General features: G+C 29.4%; 1 protein-coding gene across 1 annotated transcript in view; it reads left to right on the forward strand.

Moving 5' to 3' along the window:
- The first annotated feature begins 8,100 nt into the window (after positions 1 to 8,100).
- Positions 8,101 to 14,296, forward strand: part of LOC140664803 (mediator of RNA polymerase II transcription subunit 20-like) — an 83,887-nt gene continuing 77,691 nt past the window's right edge. Inside the window, exons 1-2 of the mRNA XM_072890286.1 lie at positions 8,101 to 8,283; positions 8,499 to 8,641. Of these exons, the coding sequence (XP_072746387.1) occupies positions 8,270 to 8,283; positions 8,499 to 8,641 (157 nt within the window). The 5' untranslated portion in view covers positions 8,101 to 8,269. The remainder of the gene's footprint in view (positions 8,284 to 8,498; positions 8,642 to 14,296) is intronic.

The raw sequence follows: 14,296 nt of genomic DNA on the forward strand, positions 1-14,296 counted from the left end.
ATCTATTATTACCAATAAGAATCTTACTAGAGGCACACTAAATGATGTGAAACCAGTTTATTTCACGATTCCATACATACAGGGAATAACAGAAAAATTCAGGGGCATAACTAAAAATTCGAGAGTGAAAATCGCAAATTATAGCATAAACAAATTAAATAAAATAATTAAAACTCACAAAGATACCATTCCAACTAAATTAAAAACGAAGTTACATTTTTTTACGTTTTTCATAATTAAACTAAATTTTATTATAAATATAATATTAATTTTTACCTAATAATGTTTTAATACTTTTTTTTACAATTTTTATATGTAATTTATATTTAATTAATTTTTCATTTTATTGAAAAAAATTTTTATATTTTTAAATTTTTATATTTTTACAATTTGATATTATTTTATATTTATATTTTTATATTTTTTTCCTTACAAATAAATTTAATTTTATAATAGCTATAATTTTTCTTTTATTAAATTTTATGTTTTTTTTAATTGTCTTAATAGCCCTAGCAGACCTAATTCTACTAGCTACATCAGCAAAAATCCGATAAAACAAGATTTGGGGAGTCCTAATTGGAAATTTGCGATTACATATTTCTTACGCATTGTGGCCAGAATTGACCACGTATTTTCAGCCAGTTGGACCTACCTTTTGTTGCTCCTGGCTATTCATTCTGACTCGATTTCTACGAACCAAGAATTGGAGGAAGAAAAATAACTTCTTCTACTGCCGGTAATAATTATCACCGGCAAATAAGACGACTTATATTCATTTAGGATCGTATGATATTATAATACAATCGTTTTGTAAATGCGTATCATTAGTCGTCGAAAGTTGCAAAAGATATATAACAAATATAATCATGTATATACCGGAAAAATTGTACTCAAAATGTAGACTTTATAAGCCTTCTTAATAGATATTCTTAATAAACAAGAATAATTTTTTACCGTGATATATTTTAAAACACCTAATTTATAATGATTTGTAAAATTGCTTTTTTTTGTTATTGGGATTCATAATCTCAAATATTAAACAATATAAGATGATAAGAAAATATTTTATTCAGTATATATATTCTTACTTGCTAAGAATATCTGGAAGTACTCTTTAGAAGATTTCTCTCTTAAACTAATTGTAAGAAGATCTTCTTAGTGTTTATTTTAAAGAAATATATTATAAAGTTAAATAAAATATTCTTAAGCTGAGGATATAATTTTTTCGGTGTACGTAAAATATATTAGCATGCATATCAATCCCTCTGTCGGCGGGTCATTAAACATTTGTATCTTTAAAATTGTTTTATAAAAATCTAATATATATAATTAAAATAAATATTTTATGTATGTCTTGCATAAAACCGGAATAAATCATATATTTTTATTTTTTTTAATATTTTTCTTTTTCTCTCAATTTTAATATACAAATGGTATATCTATTTTAACAAAAGTTAAAAAAAAAGTAAATGAAAAATGTAATATAAAATTTTCTCTTGGAATACGTACAAAAAGAAATTTTTTTATAATTTAAAATTGACCCAGAGTACGGCATGCATGCATTCCGCCGTTCGAGGGTTAAAGCAACGAATTTATCTACAATCTACATCTTTATCTACAAGTCTATTAATCTACATCTACAAATCTCTACACAAATCCGTTGCTTTAAAATATAATAAAAGCTTTTAATCACTCACCGACACTGATGTACAACAGCGGAGTTGTTGATATTGAATCTATACGTTGTCTGTAACATACAAATATAAAATATAAATTATAGCAGCGCTTAAAATAATTAATATTCAAGAATTTATTATTATATATACTCATCAAATTATTATTATGTACTCATTAAATTTTATATTCAATGCGTACAATAATAAGCAGATATATAAATATCGAATAATTATATAATTAAAAAAAAGAACTATTTTTTAAATAAATAGACTTTTATAAGATTTATGTAAAAGTCTTTATCTCTGACTTTCTCTTGTTGAAATCAATCAACTAAATAAACTGAATTAAATCATATACGTGATTTATAATAATTAATCTACAAATAATAATATACAAATTATATTTACCCTGGGGTTGCTCCGCCGATGCAGGATGCCTCTCCTAGGCCTCCTCCTCCTCTCAGATTGTAAGGGACGTCAGGAATTATTGTTTTATACGCGCGATATACTTTTTTTAATTTATTGAAACCGCACAAAAATAAAATCGCGCAATATTTTAAACCGTACAAAAGTAAAAACGCGCGATAGTTTGACGGCACTCCCGCACTTTACGCGCGATACTTTGACGACACTCCCGAATTTCGTAAATCCCATCGAACGATCGAAAATCCCATTTTCTCAATCGCGAGAATCATACTTGGAGTCGACAGGTCGGGCACGATCAAACTCCAACGAAAGAAAGATTAAAATCAGGATAAATGAACGAAAACACGATCACGATCGCGACGAAGTCGAGACAAATGTCAAAAACAATAGCGTTCTATATGTCACTAAGATCGAATGTTATTATTTTATTTCGGAGTCATTTTAGACGTACTTTAACACGTTAAGATTAATCGTAATATTATTACATATTATTCGTATTATTATTACGTATTATCGTCGCGAGAAACTTGTACACGGCGCGCTCGACCTCGAAGTGACCGAACGCGAGACGCACATGCCGGCGCAGACGTCGGAGTAAAAACACGTGCGCACACTACGTCCGCCCAAGTCGAAATGAATGACTCACCGCTGTCTCGAGTCGCGTACGCCGTAGTCTCCCCTCTCTTACCACCTCTTACTATGGAATGCGTGACGTCAACACAAGGTCGAGTATGCTCATTTATCCCGCAGGAAGAGCGATACCTTCTTTGCGAAATATGTTTTCCTAATAAATATGGAAAATTTAAAGAATTATTTATAAAACAACAATTTCATTCTAATTATTTAAACACGTTTCCCATTCCTTACATAGGTCGCGTTCGGGGAGATACTATTAGTACTAACAGCGTCGTCCACATAAATTTGGAAAATTTAAAGAATTATTTATAAAACAACAATTTCAATCTAATTATTTAAAGACATTTTTTATTATAAATGAGCATACGCGACCTTGTGTTGACGTCACGCATTCCATAGTAAGAGGTGGTAAGAGAGGGGAGACTATGGCGTACGCGACTCGAGACAGCGGTGAGTCATTCATTTCGACTTGGGCGGACGTAGTGTGCGCACGTGTTTTTACTCCGACGTCTGCGCCGGCATGTGCGTCTCGCGTTCGGTCACTTCGAGGTCGAGCGCGCCGTGTACAAGTTTCTCGCGACGATAATACGTAATAATAATACGAATAATATGTAATAATATTACGATTAATCTTAACGTGTTAAAGTACGTCTAAAATGACTCCGAAATAAAATAATAACATTCGATCTTAGTGACATATAGAACGCTATTGTTTTTGACATTTGTCTCGACTTCGTCGCGATCGTGATCGTGTTTTCGTTCATTTATCCTGATTTTAATCTTTCTTTCGTTGGAGTTTGATCGTGCCCGACCTGTCGACTCCAAGTATGATTCTCGCGCCTGATAAAATGGGATTTTCGATCGTTCGATGGGATTTGCGAAATTCGGGAGTGCCGTCAAAGTATCGCGCGTAAAAGTGCGGGAGTGCCGTCAAACTATCGCGCGTTTTTACTTTTGTACGGTTTAAAATATTGCGCGATTTTATTTTTGTGCGGTTTCAATAAATTAAAAAAAGTATATCGCGCGTATAAAACAATAATTCCTGACGTCCCTTACAATCTGAGAGGAGGAGGAGGCCTAGGAGAGGCATCCTGCATCGGCGGAGCAACCCCAGGGTAAATATAATTTGTATATTATTATTTGTAGATTAATTATTATAAATCACGTATATGATTTAATTCAGTTTATTTAGTTGATTGATTTCAACAAGAGAAAGTCAGAGATAAAGACTTTTACATAAATCTTATAAAAGTCTATTTATTTAAAAAATAGTTCTTTTTTTTAATTATATAATTATTCGATATTTATATATCTGCTTATTATTGTACGCATTGAATATAAAATTTAATGAGTACATAATAATAATTTGATGAGTATATATAATAATAAATTCTTGAATATTAATTATTTTAAGCGCTGCTATAATTTATATTTTATATTTGTATGTTACAGACAACGTATAGATTCAATATCAACAACTCCGCTGTTGTACATCAGTGTCGGTGAGTGATTAAAAGCTTTTATTATATTTTAAAGCAACGGATTTGTGTAGAGATTTGTAGATGTAGATTAATAGACTTGTAGATAAAGATGTAGATTGTAGATAAATTCGTTGCTTTAACCCTCGAACGGCGGAATGCATGCATGCCGTACTCTGGGTCAATTTTAAATTATAAAAAAATTTCTTTTTGTACGTATTCCAAGAGAAAATTTTATATTACATGTTTCATTTACTTTTTTTTTAACTTTTGTTAAAATAGATATACCATTTGTATATTAAAATTGAAAGAAAAAGAAAAATATTAAAAAAAATAAAAATATATGATTTATTCCGGTTTTATGCAAGACATACATAAAATATTTATTTTAATTATATATATTAGATTTTTATAAAACAATTTTAAAGATACAAATGTTTAATGACCCGCCGACAGAGGGATTGATATGCATGCTAATATATTTTACGTACACCGAAAAAATTATATCCTCAACTTAAGAATATTTTATTTAACTTTATAATATATTTCTTTAAAATAAACACTAAGAAGATCTTCTTACAATTAGTTTAAGAGAGAAATCTTCTAAAGAGTACTTCCAGATATTCTTAACAAGTAAGAATATATATACTGAATAAAATATTTTCTTATCATCTTATATTGTTTAATATTTGAGATTATGAATCCCAATAACAAAAAAAAGCAATTTTACAAATCATTATAAATTAGGTGTTTTAAAATATATCACGGTAAAAAATTATTCTTGTTTATTAAGAATATCTATTAAGAAGGCTTATAAAGTCTACATTTTGAGTACAATTTTTTCGGTATATACATGATTATATTTGTTATATATCTTTTGCAACTTTCGACGACTAATGATACGCATTTACAAAACGATTGTATTATAATATCATACGATCCTAAATGAATATAAGTCGTCTTATTTGCCGGTGATAATTATTACCGGCAGTAGAAGAAGTTGTTTTTCTTCCTCAATTCTTGGCTCGTAGAAATCGAGTCAGAATGAATAGCCAGGAGCAACAAAAGGTAAGTCCAACTGGCTGAAAATACGTGGTCAATTCTGGCCACAATGTGTAAAAAATATGTAATCGCAAATTTCCAATTAGGACTCTCCAAATCTTGTTTTATCGGATTTTTGCTGATGTAGCTAGTAGAATTAGGTCTGCTAGGGCTATTAAGACAATTTAAAAAAAACATAAAATTTAATAAAAGAAAAATTATAGCTATTATAAAATTAAATTTATTTGTAAGGAAAAAATATAAAAATATAAATATAAGATAATATAAAATTGTAAAAATATAAAAATTTAATATTTTTTTCAATAAAATAAAAAATTAATTAAATATAAATTACATATAAAAACTGTAAAAACAAGTATTAAAACATTATTAGGTAAAAATTAAAATTATATTTATAATAAAATTTAGTTTAATTATGAAAAACGTAAAAAAATGTAACTTATTTATTGTACATGTAACTTATTGTATGTACGTATATAATATGTATATTATATGCATATCTTTTATATTAAAATGTATATTATGCAGGTATAACATTGTATTTATGGTATGTTATATATTATATTGCGTAAGATTGTATGAACATTAAGTATGAATTTTAAATATTATATTATATTATTAAAATAGTATATAAGATATTATTGCGTAAGAGATAGATTTAAGTTGCGTTATATTATATGTATGAATTATATTTATTATATACTTATTGTAAAAAGGAAAATTACACGAAATGGAAGAATACATACAATAACATAAAATTCCATTAATATTCTAGGTTTTCTTAATTGAGAGAGACGTATCGATAAATTTATTAATAATTCGATCTTTTGATCGTGATATAGACTATATCAATTACGTTTTAAAAATTTCTAATAAATTATATAGGTCAATTTTGGATATTTCGTATAATTCTATGTAATAAAATTATATTGAATTAAAAATTAAAATTATATTTTATATTAAATTTTGTATACACCTGCGCTAGCTCCTAATTGCCTTTCTCGGTGACGTTTTAATTAAATTTTGTAAAATATATTTGTAATATAATTAATTCTCTATATGTAACATTGAATTAATTATATATAATATGTATTTTGTACATTTTGCAATGTATTTTATACATTTTGTAATATATTTTATATTAAATTTTATATCATATTCATTCGTTGCGAATACATTATCTTATTTCGGTATGGCGTTTCTAATTTCCTAAACTGAATAATTCATGCAGACTCGATCGATAGCTAATCAATCAATTCGATTTTTGATCGAATAGAGAATTCGAATTTCGTTTACCGCGGAACATCTCGCAATATCTTATTGACTTTCTGATTTCTTTCTTTTCGCATCCTTCTAGCATTTTCATCACATATTCTTCTGGCTATGTCTTATCTTTAATTTTTAATAAGGCATATAATATCGCTCTTTTCACCGATTGCAGCGATACCTTCTTTGCGAAACATATTTTCCTAATCATTCAGAAGCGAATTTTCGAGCGTTTTAAGATACATTACTGCTCGTGAAGTACATTGCCCATATTTTGTAAATTATTTTATTAATAAAAATTGAACTATCGACGATATTAGAAGACACATATTATTAATCGCGTATGAGTATGTCAACTGCATAATCGGCATTAATTAACAGTGATTAATAAAGTTTCTTTTTTCGAAATTAATATATCAATCGTCCTGTTCTTAAAATTATAAATTCAAAGCGACAAGTAGATGAATAAAATGAGTCAACTGATGAATAGAATTACAGTAATTAAATAAAATAAAATTATATTATAAATATGTATTTATATATCATATATATATATAGTTACATAAGAGTCTCTTGCAACAATGATCTGGGTTAATTAATTTTGATAAGTAATTTTTCTTTTTTTTTCAAATCACGATTAGTTGTTACAGAAAGTGTCTCGCATCAACTTTTTTATTAATAATTCAAGTATTTATACGATTAAATATTTAGCGGGGATTTTCTTTTAGCTCTAATGCTTTAACTATATAAATTAAAATGCTTGTCAAGTAAAAATTAAAACTTTTATTTTTTATTTTATCTTTTTTAAAATAATATGTAATGAAAATTAATGAAATTTTTACGATTATGACAGCGAACACGATATAACTTGGACAATTTTTACTTAAATAAGTAAAAAATTAACATTTTTCTCTAATTAAAAAAATTTTGTATATATACGTATACATATAATATATTTCATTTTTATTTCATTTAAATGAATCTATCGATATCTAATAGTTTATTATTGTATTTTTTGAACAATATAATGCTCTAAATTATTAAATTGTTGAAAGAAAATTTTTTTTTCATATAAAATAAGTTTTAATTTGTAAAATGTGGAATGTAAAAATAGCGTTTAATAAAAGAAAAAGAATTACCAAAAATCAAGATATTATTGGCAAAATTAGAATATTGACAATATTTACTTGATTATTTGATATTAAAAGTAAATTATTGCTAGTGTGGAGAAATAACAAATTATTTTTAGGTGAAAGTGAATAAGCAAAATGTGTTAATAAATTTTGTGGACATAGCACGGATCGCAACCAAAACTGTGCACATTATGATGTGTTATCGATTGAGAACATTCGTAGACATTGGCTATGTAGTTCAATGTCCACGTTTTTATGTCCACAGAGGGCGTATTGCTTTCAGGGATTACGTAAAACCGTGCCGTGGCGTCTCTCAGGCTTCTCTCTGGATAAACGCAGTGTGCGTGACCGAAGACAACGCAATCGGTAATACATAATATACCTAAACTAGTGAGCACGAAATTTTACATAGACTCGCCCATCTTTATGACACTCCATTCGTGCCCGAGTCGCTCTCACCGGCATGACGTTTTAAATCGCGCGGGCGTCTCGATAACACAAGTGACATAAGTGAACGCAAGTATAAACAAGCGTCTGCCGGGTCTACTTTACGACGTTTCTTCTGTGTTTACGGTGGAAAGCGATTCGTACGATGGGGGTGACTGTGTAAGTAATTCTAGTGCTTACAAATTCTCAAAAGTTTTTCGTCTCTCGTACAATTGACACGTGTCTCGACTTGCCATGCGAATGCGCATCTTTTCGAAGGTTATGTCGAGCATGTGTCGCTTCGATTCTCATACAATTCATCTCAATCATCACATCTTGCAATTCGGGAATGTTTGTCGAACGCATTTGTTAATAGAGTAATTTGTGATCGACAGGCTGCAACAGTTTCCGATGACCGAGAACCGGACCGGACCGCAGACGATCGAGTTTCTCACAAAGAGAGTCGTCGCCCTTGGAGCGGTACAGGTGGGACAGTTCCTGGTGGATTGCGAGACGTACATGTCGGTGCCGCAGCTTGGTAAGTACGTTTTCCTCTTTTGCGATTAGCGTCTGCGTTTCCTGTCTCTCGCAAGTTTCATGTTTCGTATCGTGCTGCTACAATACCGGGTAATACGCGGTATTTGGCATAGATGGCCGTTGTATGGCCTTTTCCTTTATATTAACGATTAAATATAAATCAATTACTAAATATACAAATTTGTTTTTAAATTGCAATAAATTATTTGTCTTTGAATTTTTTTAATTTTTACATTAAATATAGAAATTTTGACATTTTTAAAAATATCAATACTTATACATTTTTATATCGATTTTCAGAAATAAATTATACGTATTTATTTTTAATAAAAAGATTATAGAAGGAATACACAAACATTATGACATAAGAGAGAAAATGTAATAAATTTTTAAAAAATGAATGAATAATTAATTAGAATAATTATTTTGCAAATTTTGATATCTCTAAAAATTTGTATTATTATTATTATTATAGTTTCAGAAATGAATACATACCTATTTCTAATGAAAAAAAAATTATAGAAAACATTATTATAAAAAAGAAAAAATATCATAAACATAATATATTAAATTATATTAAAGAAATTATTAAACTGATAAAATTAATGAATAATAGTATTGAAAAAAATAATATATAATATTAAAACCTCTATTATTGTCGTAGAATTTATATTTATATTTATGAAAATATTAAATATATCTAAAGAAAAATTTTGTAAAGAAATATAACGTTTTTTCTTAAATATTTAATAATATATATTATAGAGATTAATGTCTAAGGTATGAAAGAAAATTTTTGCATTTCGAATACTATAGATTAAATCTTAAATGTATTATTATTTAATATTAAATATTTTCTATAAATTAAATTTCATGGAATCATGATCTTCTAATATTGTTTAAAGAATTATTTAAGGTTTTTTGGAACAATAAGGAATTAAAGAGATACACATATTTTTCTCTCATCACTTGTCTCTTCTTTTGGCTTTTATACATGTGTATATAGGACTCTATATACAAACACGTGACTCGTTAGTTTCGCCGAAAGTATCAATAGCGATCGTGTATATACATTCAATACATTTTTCGTTACTTCTAGAGAGAGGTGTAAACGCGGACGCTAACAAAATTACTTAAGTACATACTTATACGTAACGTAAATATATATTGCACCAGAGAATCTTGAGTGCATGTCTCTTCTAAAGCAAATCCGCCACATTGTCGTATTAATAGATTTGTGCTACTCGTATTACTTTAATTAACGAATATAATAGTCGGTCTTAAAATTAATTCAATTAACGAAATAGTCTTACTTGGTGTTCTTGGATTATCGCAAGAAAAGAAAAAGTAGGTATATTATCCATTAAAATCTTCTATTCGATGATAGAATCACGCGCGCGTATTCTCGAGATATCGACGCACAGTCTTCTTATTATTTTCGCATAGAAATAATTCTAATATTAAACACGTTCTGCCGCAACTTATTCGCGTTGTTTCCGCATCGCATTGCGTGGAGATGCAGAATAAAGTATAAGTATTAACTCTACAAAGATACAAATACAGCTATATCCCTAGGCATCATTACAAAAATATTAAATCTAGTAAGCGAAGCTAAACGTGGCCCATTACAGACAAAATCGATAGAATATTTATTGATTTATATATATATATATATATATATATATATATATATATATATATTTCTTGATTTGTATTCTCCATCTTTTTCTTTGTTTTTTCCTCTTCATTGAAAATACGTTTCTCACAATTTTATTATCCGTGACGATATATAACATGACATATAAGATTTATAATCATCTTCTTAGCGACGGCCAGCGCTATAATTCCCATTTGAGTATTATTTATTGTCAGTAAATTGCATATAGTGATTTTATTGTCATTAAGTAGAATTATATGTAATTTAAGGTTCTCTTTCCAAAGGAAAAGCCATTTTTTCACGCCCGGGTATAATATATATCGCGTGTAACATATTTTGTAACATATTTTGATTTTTTCTAGATTGAATTCCTATTTACTCGTAATCTGATTGCAACGTGCTAAGTATGTGTTTTTAATTCACTCTAATGCGGATTAACATTTCAATTTCGGTCTTAGGTTCGATCTAACATTATCTTTCTGTTCCGCATAAAGGAGTAAAGTATTTCACGCGGCATATCTAAAAGCGGTTGTCGAAACTCGTTCGCGTTATTTCGTACAATTACACGCGCAATCACACACGATTTTTTTTTCTCGTCCCAGACATACACACACTCGCGTAATATGCGATACAAATATCAATTTATCAGATTTATCGTGAAGACTAAACGTGCGGTTATTGCGAAATCTCTGATTCTGAAAATTCCACTTTTACCGCTACGTATTTACGACAAATTTTCAATTCACGAAAGTGCACAGTGCAGATTTGGTTTTTTTTTTTTTTTTTGTTTTTTTGTTTTTTTGCGTAGATTATATAACGTATCTACGGGGGGAAAGGAGAGGGGATATATCGTTTCTTTTTTCTTCTTTTTTTCTCGTTTACATGGAAGATCTGACGCAATGTGTGGTCGCAAATATTATTCATTATGCCATTCGGCAATAGTAAAGCTCGCTTATTCGGCGCGGTATATACTAAGAACGAGAGATAATTTCATCGCGATAGAGAATCTTTACAGTCTACGTAAAATCTGGAAATTGATTGTTTAACCTACGTACACGCGCTCGTTTCACGAGCGTGTTGCATCGCGCGTTAAAACTAATTACAGACTAAACAGTTACCCAATACTGTATCCAAGCCCTTGAGCATCGTAAAGAGTATGTAGTGTTTTGAAAATAATTATACAACTAAAATATGATTTTTTGATTGGAATATTTTTAAATATTAATTAGATGTTACTTTGGTGAATTTCTTAAATGTTATATGAATTTAGTAGATTAAATTTCCAAAGTGTAAAAAATTATATGTAACGCAATTATATTTTCTCTAAAATGTATGATTTGATTACCAAAGTATTAATATTTATTTAAAAAAAGGATAAAATAATATATATAATAGTAAACATTTTTTGTCAATAAAATTAATTAACGCTGTTTTATATATATATATATATATATATATATATATATATATATATATTTTTTTTTAAACACTCTATGTGACATAGAGCTTGATATTTATGTTTGGGAAGATATATGTGCTTTCTTCTTGTAGACAGTAATGTACGATAACGATCGCATTAAGATATTATTCTCTTTAAATGATATGTTGCCCTCCGAATTTATACAATATTTTGACGCTGATAATATTATTTTCTTGCTTATCATATATATATTTCTCTCGCTTCGTGCGTGTATAAAAAGTGGAATGTACTTTACGAATCGATAGTTCGCGCAAACGCAAATTCTTCCTCCCCCGCATCGATCGATCACTGTCTACAAAAACACGCGAAAATATTTTAAGTACAGGGATCCTTAATGCGCTTCCGAGACTTTCATACACTTCGTTATAATATCGGATATGGCAGGGATATGACTCACGGGTATAATTAATAATTACAGATATGAGAGAGAAAGTTCCGTTTTGCTATCCGCGCGAAGACAGATTTCCTTTTTACATCACAATGTTTCAGTCCATTAAATTTAATTCATTGTAATGCGTTTGTAATTTTCTTGCGCGTCACAGTTTTATTATTTAAAGATATTTCGAAGAAATCTTTCTCCGCGAGGATTATCACCCCGTCACTTATTCAAACTATTATCCACAAAGTGTAGTCAACTTCTAACAAATGCTTTTTCATGTGTGTGTGTGTGTGTGTGTGTGTGTGTTTGTGTATGTGTGTATATATATCTCTCTCTCTCTCTCTCTCTCGCTCCCTTTTTCTCTCTTGCTCTCAAACTTCGTTCTACAAACTATATAAAAATACAAAATACATATTACGGAGACTTTCGTCTAATCGCGACTTTGCCATTCGAGAATACGAATGGCTGTATTTTAGAGAAATGCAGGAAGTGGTCGAAAGCAGAAGACCTTGAGAAATAGTGAATATCTTACACAGATGCAGGAGGGTCTCGCCCTCGTATCTGTGAATATTTAGTATAACTGCTTTCAAACGTTACCAAGTACATATATAATCTCTTAAGAAGCTAATAGTACCAAATTTCTCTCGCTCTAGCGGTTTCGCGAAATTGGCAAATTGTGGTATTGTCGAGAATTTGTTTATCTGTATCGTCCTAATTAGCGACGATAAGTACCATGAATACGATAGAATCTCTTATAATATATAATATATAATAATTAATATATACGCATCTTATACGAAACATAGTATATATGTATATATAATATATAGACGTATCTACAAATCGATATTGTCATAGTTAAGTCATTAGCGCCTGTACTACGTGGAATATTCTGATTTTTTTTTTTAGCGCAGAATATACTATTGCGCCTTTATTAATAATATACTATATAGCATAGTTTTTTTTAGCTATATAAACATCTTCAGCGTTAATAATTTTCTTTTCTTTCGAGACTCATTTTCTCGAAAGGATTTATATGTGTTATATATGTGCGAGCGCCATTAATAGCCTGAAAACGTAGTAGCGGAAATCATTGTAAACTCATTACATATCGATTACTTTGCAGAAAGATTAGCTTGGCAGTCTACGAGCAGTCTATCGATCCTATAATCTAAGGACTTTGTTAATGTCATTTACGCGCGTTATGTACAATATATGTTGTATGCACATATTTTTCTTCGCGAAAGATGCTCTCTACCGTGCTTTCGTGAAGAGTGTGAAAATGTTGCTTCTTGACTTGAACTTCGAATATTTATCGGAAACTTATCGAATCATATAATTTACCGATGGAAAAATTATGATACCTCTGAGAAATAATATAAAGTATGCGTTGCAATTTTATGTGGTCAATCTAACGCTAGTATACACAAGCATTTTTTGGTACCGTTTTTAAATATGATTTTTTTAAATTGCCATTTAAAAGTGTTTAAGAATATTTCGAGGAGATAGAATATGCCAAGTAAGAGATTCTGAAGCAACAATTTATACTGCGTAGAAAATCAAAGATTAATCTAACTCTCTGTGTTATTATGATGTTTTCTAAAGAGATATCACGCTTTTTTTTGAGAGAAGTTATGCAGGAGCAACGATGTATATATACTCGTATATTTATATAAAGCTCGATGATATAACTTTATTATCAGTCGAGAAATGATTTAATTATTAAAGCCAGACACGAAGGCAATTTGTGAGTCGGTTACTCGATCATTTTTCTCTCTCTCTCTCTCTCTCTCTGCGTACGAATCTTGTTTTTTTTTTCTTGTTCTCTACGAGTATCTGTTTTATATTAATTTACAGATATGTTATCGTCAAGAAGATATGAATTTGAGGAAGGGAATTTTTGTAATACGTTCTATTTACTGCCGATAGATTTGCTAACTTATTCCATTCGACAAAAATCCAGCCTAATTTATCGATTGGAAAACGTATCCGCCACTCGTCAAATGCATCTGAAACGAAAGGTTTGACCGACCGTTTGGGATTTCGCGTGAGATCGTAAACCGTGCGTATCGTTGGACGGTCTATCGATGAGAGAGCTCTCGATCGCTCGTTTGTATCACGTTTCTTTTTCGATCATAAG

The sequence above is a fragment of the Anoplolepis gracilipes genome, chromosome 4 (assembly GCF_047496725.1).
Source record: "Anoplolepis gracilipes chromosome 4, ASM4749672v1, whole genome shotgun sequence".
NCBI lineage: Eukaryota > Metazoa > Arthropoda > Insecta > Hymenoptera > Formicidae > Anoplolepis > Anoplolepis gracilipes.